This window comes from Bos taurus, chromosome 22 (genome assembly GCF_002263795.3).
Source record: "Bos taurus isolate L1 Dominette 01449 registration number 42190680 breed Hereford chromosome 22, ARS-UCD2.0, whole genome shotgun sequence".
Classification (NCBI taxonomy): domain Eukaryota; kingdom Metazoa; phylum Chordata; class Mammalia; order Artiodactyla; family Bovidae; genus Bos; species Bos taurus.
The window spans coordinates 17,647,232-17,666,744 of NC_037349.1; the positions used below are offsets into that span (position 1 = coordinate 17,647,232).

The 19,513-nt window shown below is 38.0% G+C and overlaps 1 protein-coding gene across 7 annotated transcripts in view; it reads left to right on the forward strand.

Moving 5' to 3' along the window:
- RAD18 (RAD18 E3 ubiquitin protein ligase) overlaps positions 1–19,513 on the forward strand; it is a 110,784-nt gene that overhangs the window by 63,961 nt on the left and 27,310 nt on the right. For 4 of the 7 annotated variants that reach the window (XM_005222442.5, XM_005222444.5, XM_010817451.4 and 1 more), the window contains 2 exons: positions 579–713; positions 5,322–5,499. In XM_005222442.5, coding sequence (XP_005222499.1) covers positions 579–713; positions 5,322–5,499 — 313 coding nt within the window. Of the gene's footprint in view, positions 1–578; positions 714–5,321; positions 5,500–8,874; positions 17,640–19,513 lie in introns of all 7 variants that reach the window. The other 3 variants (XM_005222447.5, NM_001035295.3, XR_009492264.1) reach the window with 2 other exon arrangements.

Genomic DNA, 19,513 nt, shown 5'->3' on the forward strand with positions numbered 1-19,513 from the left:
CAAAAGCAGAGACGTTACTTTGCCAACAAAGGTTCATCTAGTCAAGGCTATGGTTTTTCCTGTGGTCATGTATGGATGTGAGATTTGGACTGTGAAGAAGGCTGAGCGCCGAAGAATTGATGCTTTTGAACTGTGGTGTTGGAGAAGACTCTTGAGAGTCCCTTGGGTTGCAAGGAGATCCAACCAGTCCATTCTGAAGGAGATCAGCCCTGGGATTTCTTTGGAAGGAATGATGCTGAAGCTGAAACTCAAGTACTTTGGCCACCTCATGCGAAGAGTTGACTCATTGGAAAAGACTGATGCTGGGAGGGATTGGGGGCAGGAGGAGAAGGGGACGACAGAGGATGAGATGGCTGGATGGCATCACTGACTCGATGGACGTGAGTCTGGGTGAATTCCGGGAGTTGGTGATGAACAGGGAGGCCTGGAGTGCTGCGATTCATGGGGTTGTGAAGAGTCGGACACAACTGAGTGACTGAACTGAACTGAACTGATTATGTTCTTGATGTTCACTTTGTCGATTGCGGACGTACGTGTACCTTTTATAGTCCTGATTTACTGACCTCTTTTGAATTCAGGTAAAAAACATCAGGATGAATTTCATCTTCTGGTGGATCAAGCCAAAAAAGGATACAAAAAGACTGTTGGAATGTCCAAAAGAAAAGCAACAAAAGGAGATGAATCTACAGAAAAACTATCCTCTGTATGTGTGGGTAAGAGACTTTAATTAAAAACGGAAGTGTATTGAATTTTACTATTTTTAATATAAAAAAATAAAATCAAAGAACTTTACTTTGGACTTATTAGTATATTTAGACATGTAGCAGTTGTTGGATGTAAACTAGTTTTATTATTCCAGAAATAAATGAATGAGGAGGTGTCCTGAAGATATAGTTTCTAAAAATACCTCTTCCTTTCATGATAAATCAGAAGTTTCTTAGTTGTTTAAGCTTGAGGTATAGGATTTATTGCTGCCCATCCTCAGATATCCTACAAAGAGAATAAATTATTTTTACTGTAGTTCACTGGTATTTACTTTGAATGGAATGTTTTGCTAAAATATCTAAAGCTAATACATTGCACATTCCTTAATTTTAGCCCATGTAAAAATTTGAGATTAATATTATATTTTTATTGCCAGGACTTTAAGTGAAGTGAAAGTCACTCAGTTGTGTCCAACTCTTTGCAACCCCATGGACTATACAGTCCGTGGGATTCTCCGGGCTAGAATACTGGAGTGGGTAGCCTAAGTCAGTGGCTGTAAGTACATTCACAATGCTGTGTCACCATCACCACTATTACACTCAAAACTAACCTATCAAGTAATAACTCTTTCACTTTCCCCACCAGCCCTTAGTAATCCTTGGTCTGCTTTCTGTGTCTGTGAATTTGCTTCTTCTGGGTACCTCATAAAAGTGAAATCATGTATTATTTTTTTCTTCTGTATCAGCTTATGTCATTAAGCATAATGTCTTCAGGGTCACCATTTTATAACATATATCAAAATCTATTACTTCATATGGCTGTATAATACTCCATTGCCTCTATAGACCGTATTTTGTTCATCCATTCATTTGTAATGGTTTTTTTCCACCTTGTGGCTATTGTGAATGATGCTGCTGTGTGCATTGGTGTTCATGTATCTGTTCAAGCCTCTGCTTTCCGTTCTTTTGGGTAAGTACCTAGCAGTGGCATTTCTGGTTCTTACAATAATTCTTTGTTTCCCTTTTTAGAAACCACCAAACTAGTTTCTGTAGTGGCTGCACCATTTTACATTCCCATCAGCAGTGCTGAGGAATCCAGTTTTGCTATATGCTCATCACTTGTTATTTTTCATTTTTCTTACTGAAACCCCATATTGGTAGATATAAATTTGTATCTCATTGTGGTTTTGATTTATATTTTTCTAATGACTAATGAGATTGAGATTTTTTTATATGGTTATTTGCCACTTGTTTTATTTCTTTGGAGAAGTGTCTGTTTAAGCCCTTTGCTCATTTTTTAATTGGCTTTTTTTTTGTTGTTGAGTTTTAGGAATTCTTTAAATATTCTGAATATTGATTCCTTATATAAACTTTTTCTCTGTTGTCTTTTTATTTCCATGATAGTATCTTTTGATGCAAAAGTGCTTTGTTTTGATGAAATTCAATTTATCAGTTTTTTCTCTTGTTGCCTATGCTTTCACTTTTATATTCATGAAGTTGTTGCAAAATCAGTGTCATGAAGTTTTCCTCTATGTTTTCTCCTAAGAGTTTCATAGTTTTAGCTCTTATTTAGGTCTGTGGTCCACTTTGAGTTAATTTTTGTATATAATATAAGTAAGGGTCCAGCTTCATCCTTTTTACATGTCGATAATCCGGTTTTCTGAATACCATTTGTCTGAAGACTATACTTACCCCATTGAATGCTTTTGGTATCCTTTTTGAAAATCAGTTGGCTATATATGTGAGGACATATTTCTGTACTCTGTGTTCCGTTTAATTGGTCTGTATATCTGTTCTTACACCAGTGCTATGCTGTTTTAATTGCCATAACTTTGTAATAAATTTCAGTCAGAGGATATGAGTTCTCCAGCTTTATTCATCCTTTTCAGGGTTGTTTTGGCCATCTGATTTCCTTTAAGATTCCATGTGAATGTTGAGGTGGATTTTCTATTTCTGTCAAAAAAATAATCCACTGGGATTGCATTGTATTGCTGGATTGCTTTGGTTAGTTGACATCTAAGTAGTTTATCCTTTTGGTGCTATTGCATTCTTTATTTTTGTCCTCTGTTCTCCTGGTGTTCTGTAGAAGGTTGCTGACTGAGTACAGGTTTTTTATGTATATTCTTTGTGGTCTTTGTCAGCAACTTAGTTCATGCTGTTATTAAAATATGTTGTCAGAAAGCAGTTTAATCCCTGAGAAAATCCAGCTTAATATTTCAGATAAAGAGAATATTTTTGTTTATTGGTTGACTGCCTTTTGAAGACGATTGATTGCTTATACTCAGGAGTTGTGTGTTCTTTGTGTATGTACGCATGACTTACTCTCTCTAGGGTTCAGAGATGAGCACTGCTGGTAGATTGCTGTGTGTGAAGGCGTGTGTCTGGGAGGGGTGGGGAGTGTGAGAGAGAGAGAGAGAGAGAGAATGGAACAGGCTGAAAGGCTGGGCTTTGTACAGTGTCATATAGCCAGTGTAACATTTGCTCTTTACAATAACTGGCTCATCAGAGTGCCAGCATAAGTGCATGAGGTATGTGTCTTCTTAAGTAAAACCTTCATCTGTTTTTGATGCATGTCTTTGGAGAAGTTTAATGTTGGGGCCTCATGCGTTCAGCTTTATTTGGAGTTCTCTCCTGAGATCCGTGGACAGATAAGAAGGATAACTGACTTTCACTGTCCATGCTTGTTGAACAATACTTGTCCGCAAGAGGAAATTTATCCTGTGGAAGCTTACGTAGGAGTGGAAGGGGCTTCCCTGGTGGCTCAGGGGTAAAGAATCCACCTGCCAGTGCAGGAGATACAGATTCCATTCCCGGTCCAGGAAGATCCCACATGCCAAGGCACACTGAAGACCGTGTGCCACAACTATTGAGCCTGTGCTCTAGAGCCCGGGAGCCACAGGTACTGAAACCTGCATGCTCTAGAGCCCATGCTCTGCAACAAGAGAACCCACTGCAAAGAGAAGCCTGTGTGTGCTAGGACTAGAGAAAAGCCTGCACAGCAACAAAGACCCAGCACAGCCAAAAATACATACGTTAATTAAAATTTTCTTTAAGTGAAAGAAGAGAAGAATATAAATCAGGTGTAAAAATAAAAGATACTCATGTTAAATTCCTTCTCCCTGGATTACCAACTTGATTGTATTCACCCAGAAAGTTGAGTGATAGAGTCACCTGGGTTCAGTGGGTCATTGTGTCCTTTTAACCTGGTTGTAGGTGTCTGTTTGCAAGAGAAGATCCTAGAGATCCTGTCTTAGTTAGCTGCTCATTTCCATTTCCCAGATAAACGTTAGAGGATATGGCTTGTATTGGTAATGAGCAGGCTTAGTGAAAGCCAGAGAACATCAGGAGCTTAGTTTTAGAAATTATACTCTTGTGTGATGTATGCTGTTCTCCAGTGTAACAAGAACTTATACTTATTTCTGGAAAAATCTTGATCATATGAAGTTGGGAAGGTTTGTTTGTTTGAAGAATATGTCTTACTCCTTTTCCGTAATTTTTCCACAAAACCTTGACAGTTCTTGTTGGTGTCCTTTGTGAAAGGTCACTTATCTCCACAAGTGTATGAGTAGTGTGTAAAAGCTCTGCTTCCCTGTGAGCAAACATGCGAAAGGAGATTCTGTCCTCATGGCACATGTCAAGGGGGTCAGGTGCTTACTCAGTCCCTGACCTTAAAGTCAGCACAGCTGAAGTCCCAGCACAGCTGCACGGAGATGACTTCTGCCTTCATATTTGCAGACCTTTGGTCACACCTGCAGGTCACATTCTGGCAAACACTGTCTGCATCCCCTCAGCTGTCCTGGGCCTTGATCTGCAATAAGAGAACTCAGAAAGTGAGAATATGACAAGGGATGAGTAGAAATGTGATGTGTCTTGATCAAACAGATACCTTGGTTATGTCTGATTAGTTTTTCTTTTCACCAGTGAATAGTAGATTCTGTGTAACAGATTTAGGAAAATGACCAGAAAGATTCACTACCATACAACAGTCACTGACAAAGATTGTAGTTCTCTTATTAATTGAATCTTTAATACTTTTTTGTAATTTTTTTTATGTTTATCACTATTCTCTGATCTATGAAATATGCAGGAATTCTTGAGCTTCTCTGGTGGCTCAGATGGTAAAGCGTCTGCCTGCAATGCAGGAGACCCGGGTTCGATCCCTGGGTTGGGCAGATCTCCTGGAGAAGGAAATGGCAACCCACTCCAGTATTCTTGACAGGAGAATCCCACGGATGGAGGAGCCTGGTAGGCTACAGTCCACGGGGTCGCAAAGAGTCGGACATGACTGAGTGACTTCACTTTCACTGTAAATAAAAGCCTCATTAGAATTATAAGTTTTTCCCCACTCTTGATTTCAAAGAAAATTTTATTTTTGAATTAATGAATCTGGAAATACATGGGTGGACAGTGTAAGCAAATGGCACAAGTGTAGTGCTTATTCTTTATTCTCTGGCTCCAAAACTAGAGTTTTGGAGTCAATATTACATAAACTTCTATTTTACCAAGTACAAATAGCAATATTAAATGTAGTGGAAATAATAAATATACAGAGGTTATAAATTTTAAGGTACTCTTAAATATTTCTTTTTTTCCCTTTCTTTCCTTTTTCTTTTGTAGGACAGGAAGATAATAAAATTAAATCATCAGATACACCCTCGGTAGAAACAAACCACTTCCGTCAATCAAAGCTGGACTTCCCAGGGAAATTAGAGCGTAGCAGACAAGATGATTCTTTCAGTTGTACTGATATTCAAGAGGAAGCTCTTTCTTCATCAGAATCAGATTCATTCAAAAGGTAAGAAACTTACAGTAGTTGATTATTTTAGATTTCTGTTTCCTGTGCATGCTAAGAGACAGGCAAAATTAACCAGAAAATATCTCTGAGGCCTGACACCGTTCCTCCTCTCCTCCCATCGTCTCCTGCCACTTTGTAAGGTTCACAAAGTGAGGACGGAAGGATGTGGAGGGTGTGTATTGCAATCACAGGGGACTTTGTTTTCTGCTCTGTAGCCTTTTCTTTTTTAATTGGAAGTTTTGGCCACAGCAATCAGAGCAGAAAAAGAAATAAAAGGAATCCAAATTGGAAAAGAAGAAGTAAAACTCTCACTGTTTGCAGATGACATGATCCTCTACATAGAAAACCCTAAAGACTCCACCAGAAAATTACTAGAACTAATCAATGATTATAGTAAAGTTGCAGGATATAAAATCAACACACAGAAATCCCTTGCATTCCTATACACTAATAATGAGAAAATAGAGAAATTAAGGAATCAATTCCATTCACCATTGCAACAAAAAGAATAAAATACTTAGGAATATATCTACCTAAAGAAACTAAAGACCTATATATATAAAACTATAAAACATTGGTGAAAGAAATCAAAGAGGACACTAATAGATGGAGAAATATACCATGTTCATGGATTGGAAGAATCAATATAGTGAAAATGAGTATACTACCCAAAGCAATTTATAGATTCAATGCAATCCCTATCAAGCTACCAACGGTATTCTTCACAGAGCTAGAACAAATAATTTCACAATTTGTATGAAAATACAAAAAACCTCGAATAGCCAAAGCTATCTTAAGAAAGAAGAATGCAACTGGAGGAATCAACCTGCCTGACTTCAGGCTCTACTACAAAGCCACAGTCATCAAGACAGTATGGTACTGGCACAAAGACAGAAATATAGATCAATGGAACAAAATAGAAAGCCCAGAGATAAAAAAATTTTAATTTTTATTGAAATATAGTTGATTTACAATGTTGTGTTAGTTTCTGCTGTACAGCAAAGTGAATTGGTTACACATATACATATATCCACTCTATTTTAGATTCTTTTCCCACATTGGCCATTACACAGTATTGAGTAAAATTCTCTGTGCTATACAGTAGGTCTTTATTAGTTATCTCTTTTGTATATTGTAATGTATATGTTAGTCCCTATCTTCCTAGTTTATCCCCCCTCCCTTACCCCCTGGTAACCATATGTTTATTTTCTAAATCTGTAACTTCTTCTCTTTTTAGATAAGTTCATTTGTACGCTTTTTTTAAGATTATACATATAAGCAATATCATGTGGTATTTGTCTTTGTCTGACTTACTTCACCCAGTATGACAATCTCTAGGTCCATCTATGTTGCTGTAAATGTAGCCTTTATAGAGATATTTTTCCTAAAGTTAGAAAAGAAGGCATGATAGACAGTAAAATTTTTATCAAGAGAGTGGGTGAAGGAGATAAAGACAACTATACTAGAAAGTAGAGATGACAAGAAAGACAAAAAGAGAAGAATTTAATTGAGCAAATATAATGGATGGGAAACCTTCAAAAATGAGAGATTTGAAGGTGAGTCATTTTTCCAAGTGGTTTTTTAAAAGACAATTTAAGATGATGATGTGATTTTGAAAGATGACATAGCATTAAGCTGTGTATTGTTACCATTTTGTGTTCAGGTGGGTGCAGCATTCTCTTGGGTTTCTGTGCCGTAATTGATCAAACATTTCAGTTTCTATTGGATTTCTACATTTTCCTCAGTGTTTGTTATACACCTGAAGCTGTGGTAGAGCTCTTCCTATAGAAAACTTTTGTTTCTAATATCTTTCACATCATTTTGACAGTGGTAGGTGTTGTTGCCTTTTGAATGAATCCTACTAATCTGAAATGCTAATAGCAACGTGACACTGTGAATGTGTCTTGGAAATTATTTGATCTTACTATTTGTTCATATAAAAATTGTTAGTACTCTAGAATGGTAGATTCTGTCTCATCTAAAATACCAAATTAAGAAGAAAATTTTTATAAGAAGAGTATTCCCAAAGATCCTCTATTTTCTTAGGGCTCTTGGGAAACAGCTTCAGGTTATTTAGAATCAAGTATTAGGAACGGAGAATCTTCTCATTTTTTTCCCTGAGCATTTCAGGGCCAGAAACATTGTATCCTGAGTTGGGTAAGGGCAGAACACATGGTAGCCTGAGTTTTTCCAAGACTTGGACTGATGGACAGTTCTGGGGCAGTAGGTATTGTTTGTTTTTAAACACAGAACTTACCAGAATACAGTAGGATAGAAATGGAAGAGAAACGGAGTCCTTGGAAAGAAGAGTGAGTTTTTAAGCATAGTCATGAGATCCTTGAAAGTTCTGGAATGCCAGGATGAAATGGGACATTTTTATAAATTTGTAGTGGGGCGAATGGAGGAGAGTGAAAGGGGAGACATATGGCAGCCAGGTGGATTTTTATCTACTGGTGAAAGTGTGGGAAACAGGATGAGTTTGTTGGCGGTCTTGATTTCAGACAAACTTATTCATGTTTGTCTGAACTGTGAGAGGATTATTAAACCATTTAAATTTTTTTTTAAGTAAGCTTTTGTATTTTTCTATAATTTAATGTATGTATGTATGTTTACACATTCACCCATACACCATGACCAGTGACACTACCTGCTAATTGCAAATTTTTACCAACTTTATTGAGATAAAATTTACATACTATACAGGTCACTCATTTAAGTGACAGTCAGTGGTTTTTAGTGTTTCCAGAACTACACCACCATCACCACAATTTTAGAGCGTTTTCATTGCCCTCCAAAAGAAACCTCATCCCCGTTAAGCCATCACTTTCTGTATCCTCCCAACTCACCTGCCAATCACTGATCTACTCTCTGTCTTTGTGGGTTCACCTTGTCTGGACATTTCATATATATGGGATCATATAACATGTGGTCTTCTGTAACTTGGCTTCTTTTACTTAGCATATTGGCTGCAAGGTTCATCCATTTTGTATGATGTTTCAGTACTATATTCCTTTTTATTTCCATAATATTCCATTGTATGGATTTGTGTTTAATTTCTTCTTTTATTAGTTGATGGACATTTGGGTTGTTTCTAATTGCAGCTCTCACAAGGAAAAAAATTACTGACTTTTACTTGCAAACTTTGGAAGCTTAGTTCTAGAGACTGAATATAAGGATTGCCTGGGTGACCTTGAGAAAGCAGTCAGTGTCTGTTACTCCTTTCTCAAGTATGAATAAGTCTTTCTTTTCATTTGCCCTTTTATTTTGTCAGATTAAGATTTTTAAGTTTGAAAGATTGAGTCTGTTCCTTATATACAACCTACAGACTAAGGCTAAGGGGACGGTGTGAGTGAAGTGGTATTTGCTTTGATACAGGGCAGGCCACTGGGCAGCTGAGTCCACTGGAGATTGTTAAGGAGGAAGTGAGCAAGGGAAGCACCGGTGGTGCAGCCGAAAGGACCAGCTTCGAGTCAAGATCTGCTGGCTGATTTGGGAGACCATCTTTGAAGTCTGTTTCCTTTGCTATAAAAAGCATATATAAATACCTTCTATCTCAGATCTTTTGGGAAGGTGAAATGAGATAATAAATGTAATAAGAGTCTTTGATAAACATATGGTTATTATTTCTAGTTTTATAAAGATCAAATCAACTGAATTTTCTTCAGTAATACTGGAAAACTTGAGCTTCTAGGACTGAATATTTCAGAAATGCTTTCATAGTCCCCAATTCCTTCATTCTAATTCTTAAGCTGTATCATAGGAGTAAATTCCACAGTTTATCTTTTTTTTTTCCCTACTTCTGTTCTGAACTTTAAAAAGTTATAAGCCTGGCCTAATTAGTTCATTTGAAAATTCATTTAATTGGCTTCAACTGGGCACTCAATAACCTCAGATATGCAGATGACACCACCCTTGTGGCAGAAAGTGAAGAGGAATTAAAAAGCTTCTTGATGAGAGTGAAAGAGGAGAGTGAAAAAGTTGGCTTAAAGCTCAACATTCCGAAAACGAAGATCATGGCATCTGGTCCCATCACTTCATGGGAAATAGATGGGGAAACAGTGGAAACAGTGTCAGACTTTTATTTTTTTGGGCTCCAAAATCACCATGGATGGTGATCGCAGCCATGAAATTAAAAGATGTTTACTCCTTGGAAGGAAAGTTATGACCAACCTAGATAGCATATTGAAAAGCAGAGACATTACTTTGCCAACAAAGATCCGTTTAGTCAAGGCTATGGTTTTTCCAATGGTCATGTATGCATGTGAGAGTTGGACTGTGAAGAAAGCTGAGCGCCAAAGAATTGATACTTTTGAACTGTGGTGTTGGAGAAGACTCTTGAGAGTCCCTTGGACTGCAAGGAGATCCAACCAGTCCATCCTAAAGGAGATGAATCCTGGGTGTTCATTGGAAAGACTGATGCTGAAGCTGAAACTCCAATACTTTGGCCACCTCATGCGAAGAGTTGACTCATTGGAAAAGACTGATGCTGGGAGGGATTGGGGGCAGGAGGAGAAGGGGACGACAGAGAAAGAGACGGCTGGATGGCATCACTGACTCGATGGACATGAGTTTGAGTGAACTCCGGGAGTTGGTGATGAACAGGGAGGCCTGGCGTGCTGCGATTCATGGGGTTACAGAGTCGGACATGACTGAACGACTGAACTGAACTGAACTGGGCACTCATTACCGAGACACAGTCTCCTTTTCACTCCTTGTTGTATTTCCAACCCATTTGTTCATGTTATTTCCTCACTTTGAATGAATACCTTGTCTCCCAGCTCACCAAGCCAGGTCATCTGACCTGTCTCCAGATTTTCCTTTCCATTTTAAGTTTTCTTTCTGACCTCTTCTTTCCTGTTAATTGTAAGAGAAAGATATATTTCTTAAGACATTTCTAAAGACATATTCTTTCTTAAGACAAATTCATCCACCTCCTCTAAGACATTCCTCCATCACTTATTCCCTAAGTTTGCTCTTGGATGTCTCCTTTTTCTGAGCCCTTCTTCTTATCTCTGCTTTCTCTTATCCTTCCCACAATGCAGGAAGTAATTTCAACTTCCTCCATTACAACCAAATGCCTTTGGTGGAATCAGAGCACTTCAGAGATTAGTGGTCTTTGTCTGGTCCAATTTTTATTTTCCTTAATATTCAGACATCAGTTGAAAGGAACATGGGGCACAGCACTCAGTGACTTTGTTCAGATCTTTTCCGACTGTGAAATTCTTTAATACTGTTATTTTTGACAAGCATAATAATCGTTGGAACATATCTGTATTTTTTTTACCTCTTGTCCATTTCAGACCATGAATCAACCTTCTAGAATCATACTTATTTTTGTATATTGAAGTGTTCCTGTCTTTTTTTCTTTGATTTTTTGCAAAAATTTTCTCATTTTTTCTTTTTATGAAAGATTTATTGCTTTTGTTTTAAAGTACAAGGTTTTCCAAAGTACTTTTCATTTAGATGTTATGCATATTTATCATGAAAAATAGAAAATTTAGGTAAATAAAAAGTAAAATTCAATAATTTTATCAGCCAGAAATGACTTTTCATATTAACACCTTTGTATGTACATCCTTCTTAAGATAGTGGTATAGATGCATAGATAGATAGAGGAGCATTTTTAAAACAGAGGACCTTAGTATTTTATAATTTTTTATGCTTTTTTTTTTCTTTTTAAGAGACAAGACATACTGTGTTAGGTTTAATGTGAGTGTAACGATTTTGTGATTTGTTATAGATCTCACTATTATATTGTTGAATAAACTATCACTTTTCTTTTTGTTAGAGCAATATTTAAACTTTATGTAATATGCCAGGCTGACAGATGAGAATAATCTTATTCTAAGTTCCAGTAGATGTATCCAGTCCACATAATTATTAGGATGTTGTTTGTTGCTAATTTGATTCTTAGCTCTTAAATAAGTACTTCTCTTAGAGTTTGAATTATTAGTGTTATATTGATTCTTTCTTGCCAATATGAAGACAAAGGATAAATAAGTTGATAAGAATTTTAGATTTTTGTACACCTCTTAGTTTCCAGGAGTTCAAGAGACTTGTCCAAAGTTCTGTAAATTAGCTTATTGTTCTTTATAAGGAGAGAGGGCCCTTGTTCGCTGAGTTTTGGCAAGCAGAGAAAACTACATTTTTATTGAGTGCTAACTTATAAGAAAAGATGCTTTTGATTGTGACCCTAGAGATGAAGCTTTATCTTCATGTAGAGATGAATAATGCTCATGCTATATTCTTTGGAAGAATCTTTAGGTCATTATTAAAAAAAAATGGTGCACTTGAATTCTAGGCAGTGTAAGTTAAAAAGAGACTTTTTTAACTGGAAAAACTTGAATAAGGTCATAGATAATATCATTTGTTATATCAGTATTCAATTTCCTGATTTTAATAATTTTATTAAGATCATGTAAGTGAATATATTTGTTCTTAGGAGATGCACACTAAAGGGTTAAAGGGACATGATGGCTGGAACTTACTCTCAGTGCTTAAAAAATTAACTTACATGTATGTGGGTACACATACACACTCACAGACACACATACACACAGAGAGTGAGAAAGCAAATGTGGCAAGATGCTAGCAATTGGAAAATCTGGATGATTGGTCTGAGTCTTTTTTTTTTTTTGGTAAGTGTGAGATTTTAAAATTAAAAGTATTATTGAGAAGACTCACTGCCCATAGTCAAAAAAGTTTATTTATACCAGAAGATTTTCTAAAGGAAATTTGATTTATAGTTATGATTTATTGACTGAAGAGAGTGGTAGCCAGGAGTCTACATGGGATGCCTAGTATGGTTTTTCCATTGCTGAAGCCATGTTTATTTCAGTCAGTCTGTTCAGGACCAACCCGACATGGTTATCTCAGCTTTGGTGTGTAGGAGAGTGTGGACTAATGAAGCAGGCATTGTGATTTCAGTATAAAAGAGTATCACAGAGACCAGCTAATTTTACTGCTTGGTAACAGTAACAGAGAAGAGGGCAACAGAGGATGAAATGGTTGGATGGCATCACTATTTCAGTGGACATGACCTTGGGCAAAGGAGATGGTGAGGGACAGGGAGGCCTGGTGTGCTGCAGGGGTTACAAAGAGTCAGACATGACTTAGCCACTTAACAACAGCAACAAACAGTAACTTACATGAACCTTCTTGCAGATGCCAAGTGTTGGTTATAAAAGAACCTGGGTCAGATAAGGTGTGAATGAAATGTGTTTTAACTTTTCACAGTTCCTGGCCCAAACCATCACTTCTTTTCTGATGCTATGTCAATAGCAGCATCTTTGTGTAGAAGTCCAACACACACACAGGCACAGAACACTGAAAACTTTGGCAAAAAGGCTTATTAATTTTCAACCATGCATTTGATATATTTTGGTACAACTTTTCCTCACTTTTCAGGCATTTTCTGGAGAGCTATCTGTCCAAACTTCTTAAGAGCAAGAAAGGCAAAACACACCCTGGAAATATGTGAAGAAATCTTGGCTACCGTTTGTTGGAAATTTTAAAGAGTAGTTCAGTTTCATCCTTTCTTAAATTGTATGTAAATTGGAGAATGATGGGGAAATCCTAAGAGAAAAATGCCACTGTGACGCTCATCTGAGGAATGTAGAACACTGGCACCATCTGCCTGTTGAGAAAACCATACTGAACTTATTTTGCTTATTGAAAGGAACCGGAAACATGACCTGTAGCAGCAAAGTAGTCTCTCAGCCAGAGGGACTAGGCTGATTTGTGTGTTAAGATTACCATTTTGGTTTTAGTCAGTTCTTTCAGTGCGGGTCTTGGTTGTTGTTTAGTCACTAATTTGTATCTGACTCTTTTGCATCCCCGTGCACTGTAGCCCTCCAGGCTTCTCTGTTCAAGGGATTTCCCAGGCAAGAATACTGCAGTGGGTTGCCATTTCCTTCTCCAGAAGATCTTCTAGACCAGGGGTTGGACCCATATTGTCTGGTGGATTCTTTACCACTGAGGCACCAGGGAAGCCCACAGGTCTTGGTTAGGATTGGGTAAACCTCACAGTTCAGGATGGGTGAGTAGAGCCAGATGAGGATTTTGAGGAGAGAGACTCAAAGAGTCCTTGGGGGTATGTCCTTTGATACTTTCTCTTGAAAACCTGGTGGGTTTTGTAGGAAGTTTTTGGACTCAACAAAAGTTATTCACAACTTATATCTTATTCAAGAGTCTCTTGGAACAGTCAAGTTATGTTGATAAAATAGTAGATGGTAAAATACTGTGGGTGCTGTAGTTTCCACAGATGTTATATGAGTGCTCGGAGAGTTCAGCGTCACATCATTCAGTCCACAGGGAAACCCACTGTAGAGAAGTGGAAATGAAAGGTTGAAGGAGTCACGTAGGTGGCTTAGGGTTATATACATGGTGGGTGGCAGTACCAGGATTTGAACCTAGGTCCAGATGACCTCAGAGCCCAAGGTCTCCTGACTGACAATAACTATGGCCAAGCCAGATAGATCTTGACATTCTTGAAAGAGTGTAAACTTACAGTTCTTGAAATGGTTGGGCTGAAAAGCAGACAGGGATCTGAGTGGAAGTGATTAATTTGGAAGGTGAAAGAACAACTGTAGGAAGTGGGAAAGTGATACAGGAAAGGGAGGACAGCCTTTAAGGGGTGGGTTATCAAACCACATGTCACTGTGAGCACCTGGGAACTGCTTTAAAACACTCTCCTGAGTTGTCCCACCCAAGGCAAGGGCCAAGGATATTAGTTGTTTGGTTGGGGGCTGCTCACTGCTGCTTCCAGCCTTTCATGCTGGTGACAGAGCAGGCTTTAGCACGGCAGGCAGAGGCACTGACAGCTGACAATTGGGAGTCAGGTCAAGCACCTCAGGGGCAAAGGCAAGCAGAAAGGGACAGAGCGCCAGTGGGATCTGCCAAGACAGTGACTCCAGCTGAAGTTGGAGTGGTCTGGTGTTCCATTGGCTTTGCTAATATAAGGTAATGCAGTGGATGTCTGCCTGTATCTCTAGCCTGAGAGATGCATTAGTTGGTGGGGGAGACCCAGAGCTCACTGCCTCTCTGAGCCCTAGTTTGCCAAGCTCACTTGGCTGTTGCTTCCCAGAAGGGATGTGGGAAGGATGTCTGAACAAGTGGCAGACAAGCAGATGCCAGGGGGAGGATGGGACAGATTATCTAGAAAGCGCTGAGATGAATGGATTGATCCACAAACTGATGGGAGAAAATGTGTTTATTGATGAAAAACAATTTGCTTTTCCATCTTGTGTTAATAGATAATGAACTGAAATAAGAAATAATCTTTCATCAAACTGAAATTCACCAATATGCTAAATAAAAATCTCTGGGTCTCAGGCAGAAAAATCACAAGCCCAGAACCTGGAGTTCTTTGTCAGGAATATTTCCTAACGGTCCTGGTTTGTTTCTCCTCGCCAGTGACTAGAGCACACTGTGAATGGGCTTTGAGGTACATGTGGACGTCCTCTCCCCGGTGTGGTGGCATAAATCTACTGGTCTTTTTGGGGAAAGTCTTTAGAAGACCCTCATTAGTAGATGACAATCGTGTGTGCCTTTGAACCCTCTGTGGACCTGAAGGGGGGAAAAAGCCAACCTTCTATTAGACACATTTAATGGTAATTAGTTTTAAGTGTTTTTTACACAGAATTGCTTCTTCATGCTTAAGAATTAGAAAATATTTTCATGTATATGTCTCTGAAGTGCTTGATTTGCACAGATGTGTGAACCTTTAATGTTTCACTAATATATCTTTGCAGAAGTTTGTCCCTGACTTATATTTCAGAAGACTTTTGTCTAATCCTAACCATCTGTAGCTTAGCATGAAAAAAAAAAAAAATATATATATATATATAATTTGCCCTTGTCTTAAAATGGATGACAAATGGGATTCAGGTTTCTCACTATTGGAGGGGAAATTACAGGCAAGGCTAAAACTATCCATGTGATACTGGATTAAAATTGGAGACCTTAAAATTCCTGTTCAGCTTAACATAGATTCAGATGGATACATACAGAAATACTTACAGATCTTTGTGGATAAGTGAGCTAGTTTACATATATGTTTCCTTTCTCTGTGAGCTGCCAGAGCCCAGAAGCAAGGTGGCACAGTTTCTCAGGGCACACTTCGTGCCCTGATCTTGGTTTCTAGTAACATTCTCCAATAGAAGGAACCAGTGCTTCTTGGAGAAATGGTTGAACCAGGGCTGGGGCAGGGAGCTAGGAAGTGCTAGAAGGAGAGAGACAGAAAGCAGGGAGAAAAGTGAGGAAGGAAAGGAGAGGAAGGAAAAAGTAGGGGAGGAGAAGAGAAAGCAAAAACCTAACACACATACCTCAGCAGGAGATCAACGTCAACATTGCACCAGTGTTATGATGAGGGTGTGTGTTCTCTTAGGATGCCCTGGGAATAACACATTACCTCTGTGGTCTTTTCTCCCAAAATTCAATAACCTCAAATTGTGAGGAAAATAAATCAGACAAACTCTAGTTGCGGGGCCATTGTGCAAAATAACCTGACCGCCAGCATGCCTCAAAATTGTCAGGGTCATCACAAACAAGGAAAGTCCGAGAGATTGTCACCATCTGGAGGCACCTAAGGAGACCTGGCCACTAAATGTAATGTGGTGTCCTGATTGGAATCCTGGCACAGGAAAGGTTAAGGAAGTAAAATGAAGCATGAAAGAAGATTTCTGTTTTCCTTCCTGTTGTCATACTTGTTTTACCAGCTTTGCTTTCTTGTACTAATGTTTTTACTTTATAGAGTGATTTTACCTCAGAGGATGTAGCCCACCCAGCCTTTACATTTCATCAGAAGAGAAAACATGGATGATTTACAACAGACCTCGTCTTCTTCAGTTACCATTTTTTATTAGTGAATATATACTTGTACAAGTGATTTGAATAGTGATCCTCCTGGAACAGTGTGAAAGTACAGATAGTTTTTATCTTTTCTCCAGTTTTCACTGGCAAAGGATATTTGCTGTTACATAATGAGGTTTTCTTCTACTCTCAGACACTTCCTGTTGACACCTTTTGGGTTTTTTTTTTTTTTATCATGCATTTTCATTGGATGATCTGATGGACTTCTTTGTAGTAGCCTTTTACATTTTTGTTTTATAATACATTCATGTGTTTTCAGCATTCTGAGTCAGTCCTAGGTGGCAAATATTCTCTGTTTTCCCCAAATTCATGAACTGCCGTAGTATAAAGATCCTCTATAAAACTGCTTTGTGCCTATAGTTTTCTGTCTGAGGAGAGAGTTTTACAGTTCCACAATGGATGATAACTTGTGTATCTAAGTTGCTTGTAGAAATTGGCAGTTCCTTCCAGGTTCCACACTTATCACATGATGCATTCATGTCATAGCTTACACAGTATCTGAGTATCACCTGGCGTTTGGTATGATGACTGTAATGCTGAGAGTTTGAGTTGGCATAACACAGTAATACTTGCAGTTTGCTTAAGGTTGAAGTTTTTTAAAGTGTGTTTCCTTTTTTAGTTTTTCAGACATTTTTTAAAGTATAGAGGAATTCTTGTCTCATATACTTCTATGTGTGTTTGACTTGATTCATAAAACTCCAGTATAATCTTGACCTGTTCAGAATTAGTTCTTCATTAAAAAAAAAAAAAGAGGAGTAGATAAGAGTGTATTTTTCAGAATGCTTGGTGCAGAGTAAGTATGAGGCCTTGAAGGAACTACCATTTCCTTCTAAATGTTAGACATGCAATCAATAATTACTTTGGATCAGCACTCCAAGATCCCCCAAATACAGGCAGCCAGTTAGGAGCTTTCTCTAGTTTAAAACAAAATGTCAGAATCAGAGTCCTTTGGCCTTGTTCTGGTGAATGAAATTGGATGGACTAGAAATGATATGTAATGCTCACATCAAGTTATTGGAATTTTGTTTTTCAGTGAATTGATCAAGTTTACAATTTGTTATAGTCAACTTGAAAATTAAAGTCAGAGCGTTTATCCTGCTTTCTTATTTTATACCATCTGTGCCTTTAAATCATCAGAACAGATGTTATGAGATCTCCTTGGAGACCTTTGGAACCTGGGAAAAAGGCACGTTAGGATAAAAATACAAACATTTTCAATTTCAAAGGTACATTGACAAATCACTCAATATAGTAGCTTCATATCACAGGTAAGAAAACGGAGGCCTAGAAAGGCGATGTGACTTACCTCAAGTCATTCACTGAATAGAGGTGAGGTCAGTAATTCTCAGTCCAGATTTCTGCCCATTATAGCATGAGTTGCGTCAGAATTTTTATCTTGGGCACCACTGATCCTTCGTTAGTAGAATAGCACTTTAAGGGAATTATTTAAAATATGAGTTAGACACAGAGTGGCCATGTGTTCTGGTTTCTCTGAGAGCAGCTGATTTCCACTTCTCTTGGTGTCTATTAGAAGTATTCTGTATCACTCTCCCAGTGTCTGGGTTTAGATGGTGGATTATATAGTAGCCCCATAAGAAGGACATGCAATGTTAATTTGCACTTCTTCCCTTCTTCTCTCTACTTCCACATAAATAGTCACATTCTAGAACATGGGTACATATTGAATTGCTGATTTCGCTTACTCCTATTGATTTTACCACATAAGTAGTACACATTGTTCTTGTATCTCAGAGTCAGGCATTAAAATATGATGGGCCTCAAATGCAGAGGCTTGGTATTTGTTTTAGGTAATTCTTCCGAATTCAGTTGTAGAAGCCTTAAGATTTCATTAATATGTGCTTTTTACTATGCTTACCTTGCCCTGGTAAGCACGTTTTGTTAGAGCTATTTACGTCTTGTTATTGGAGTATGGGTAATAATACAATAAAAAATTAAATTAATGTAGCAGCATTAAAGTTTGGAGTAAATACAGTTGGGGAGTAATTCTTATATACTATATCATTTGGTCTGATATCTCATTTTTGTGGGAACTGAGACACAGAGCAGTTCAGTGTCCACTGCCTAAAATCCTGCAGTATAAAATTCTCCTCCTCCCTGAACAGATTTTAAGACTAGAGTTTTATGGCCTGAACTTTGACATGATACTGGGTTTCTATGATTTGGTGGTTGGTATTGGCCGGACACCCCATGTTTGCACAGTTGAACATGGGCCCTCAGGGTGGGCAGCCGGGTAGATGACGTAGAGGTTGGCCTGGCCGTGCGGAGGACATGCTGCTTCCTTCACGAGCTTCACACTCCACCTCTTACTAGCAAAGAAACGTGTAATCAAATGAATGCTTCTTAAATGTAGAGGAAATTTTTGTCTTTGAGATATTGTCTTGTAATTGGTTTCTCCTTATAAGACTGAGTATTGTAACCTGTTACTATATGATCTCCTTGTCTTGTAGTACTGGGATTTTGTTTATGTCAGTCCTTTATGCTGCTGATAGTTGAGTCGGAACAAAATGAAGCATCATGATTTTGTCCCTCTGTCTCTTAACTTCACATTTTGATTCAGTATCTAATTGTAGCTGTGGAAATTTTGCTAATTAAAAAATTTTTTTCCTTACATTAGACTCTCACAGTTGATGTCATTTTTCTTTTTCTTTTTTTCCCTTAAGTTAAACATAAGCACATATGTTTGATTGTATTTTGAAATTGAATTTTTTTCATAGGGCCAAACAGACTCCAATGTTTAGAATTAACCTAATTTTTGTTCCTTGAAAAAAAACTATGCAGTACTTTTCTTTAGTTTTTATGAGAATTTAAAGTGATTGACCTAAAAAGGTATGATTCTCTCTTTAATATTATATTTCCTAACCCTTTTCTTGCCACATAAAAAAAGATGCTATTTGTTGTCACACACTTTCATCAGTGAGATGATTGATGCTGGAGGCCAAAGGTGCTGCCATGGGCTTAAGAATTGTTTTGGCTATTCCACGTCCTTTCGCATCTCTATATAAACTTTAAAATCAACTTCAGTTCAGTTCAGTTCAGTCACTCAGTCGTGTCCGACTCTTTGCGACCCCATGAATCGCAGCACGCCAGGCCTCCCTGTCCATCACCAACTCCTGGACTTCAC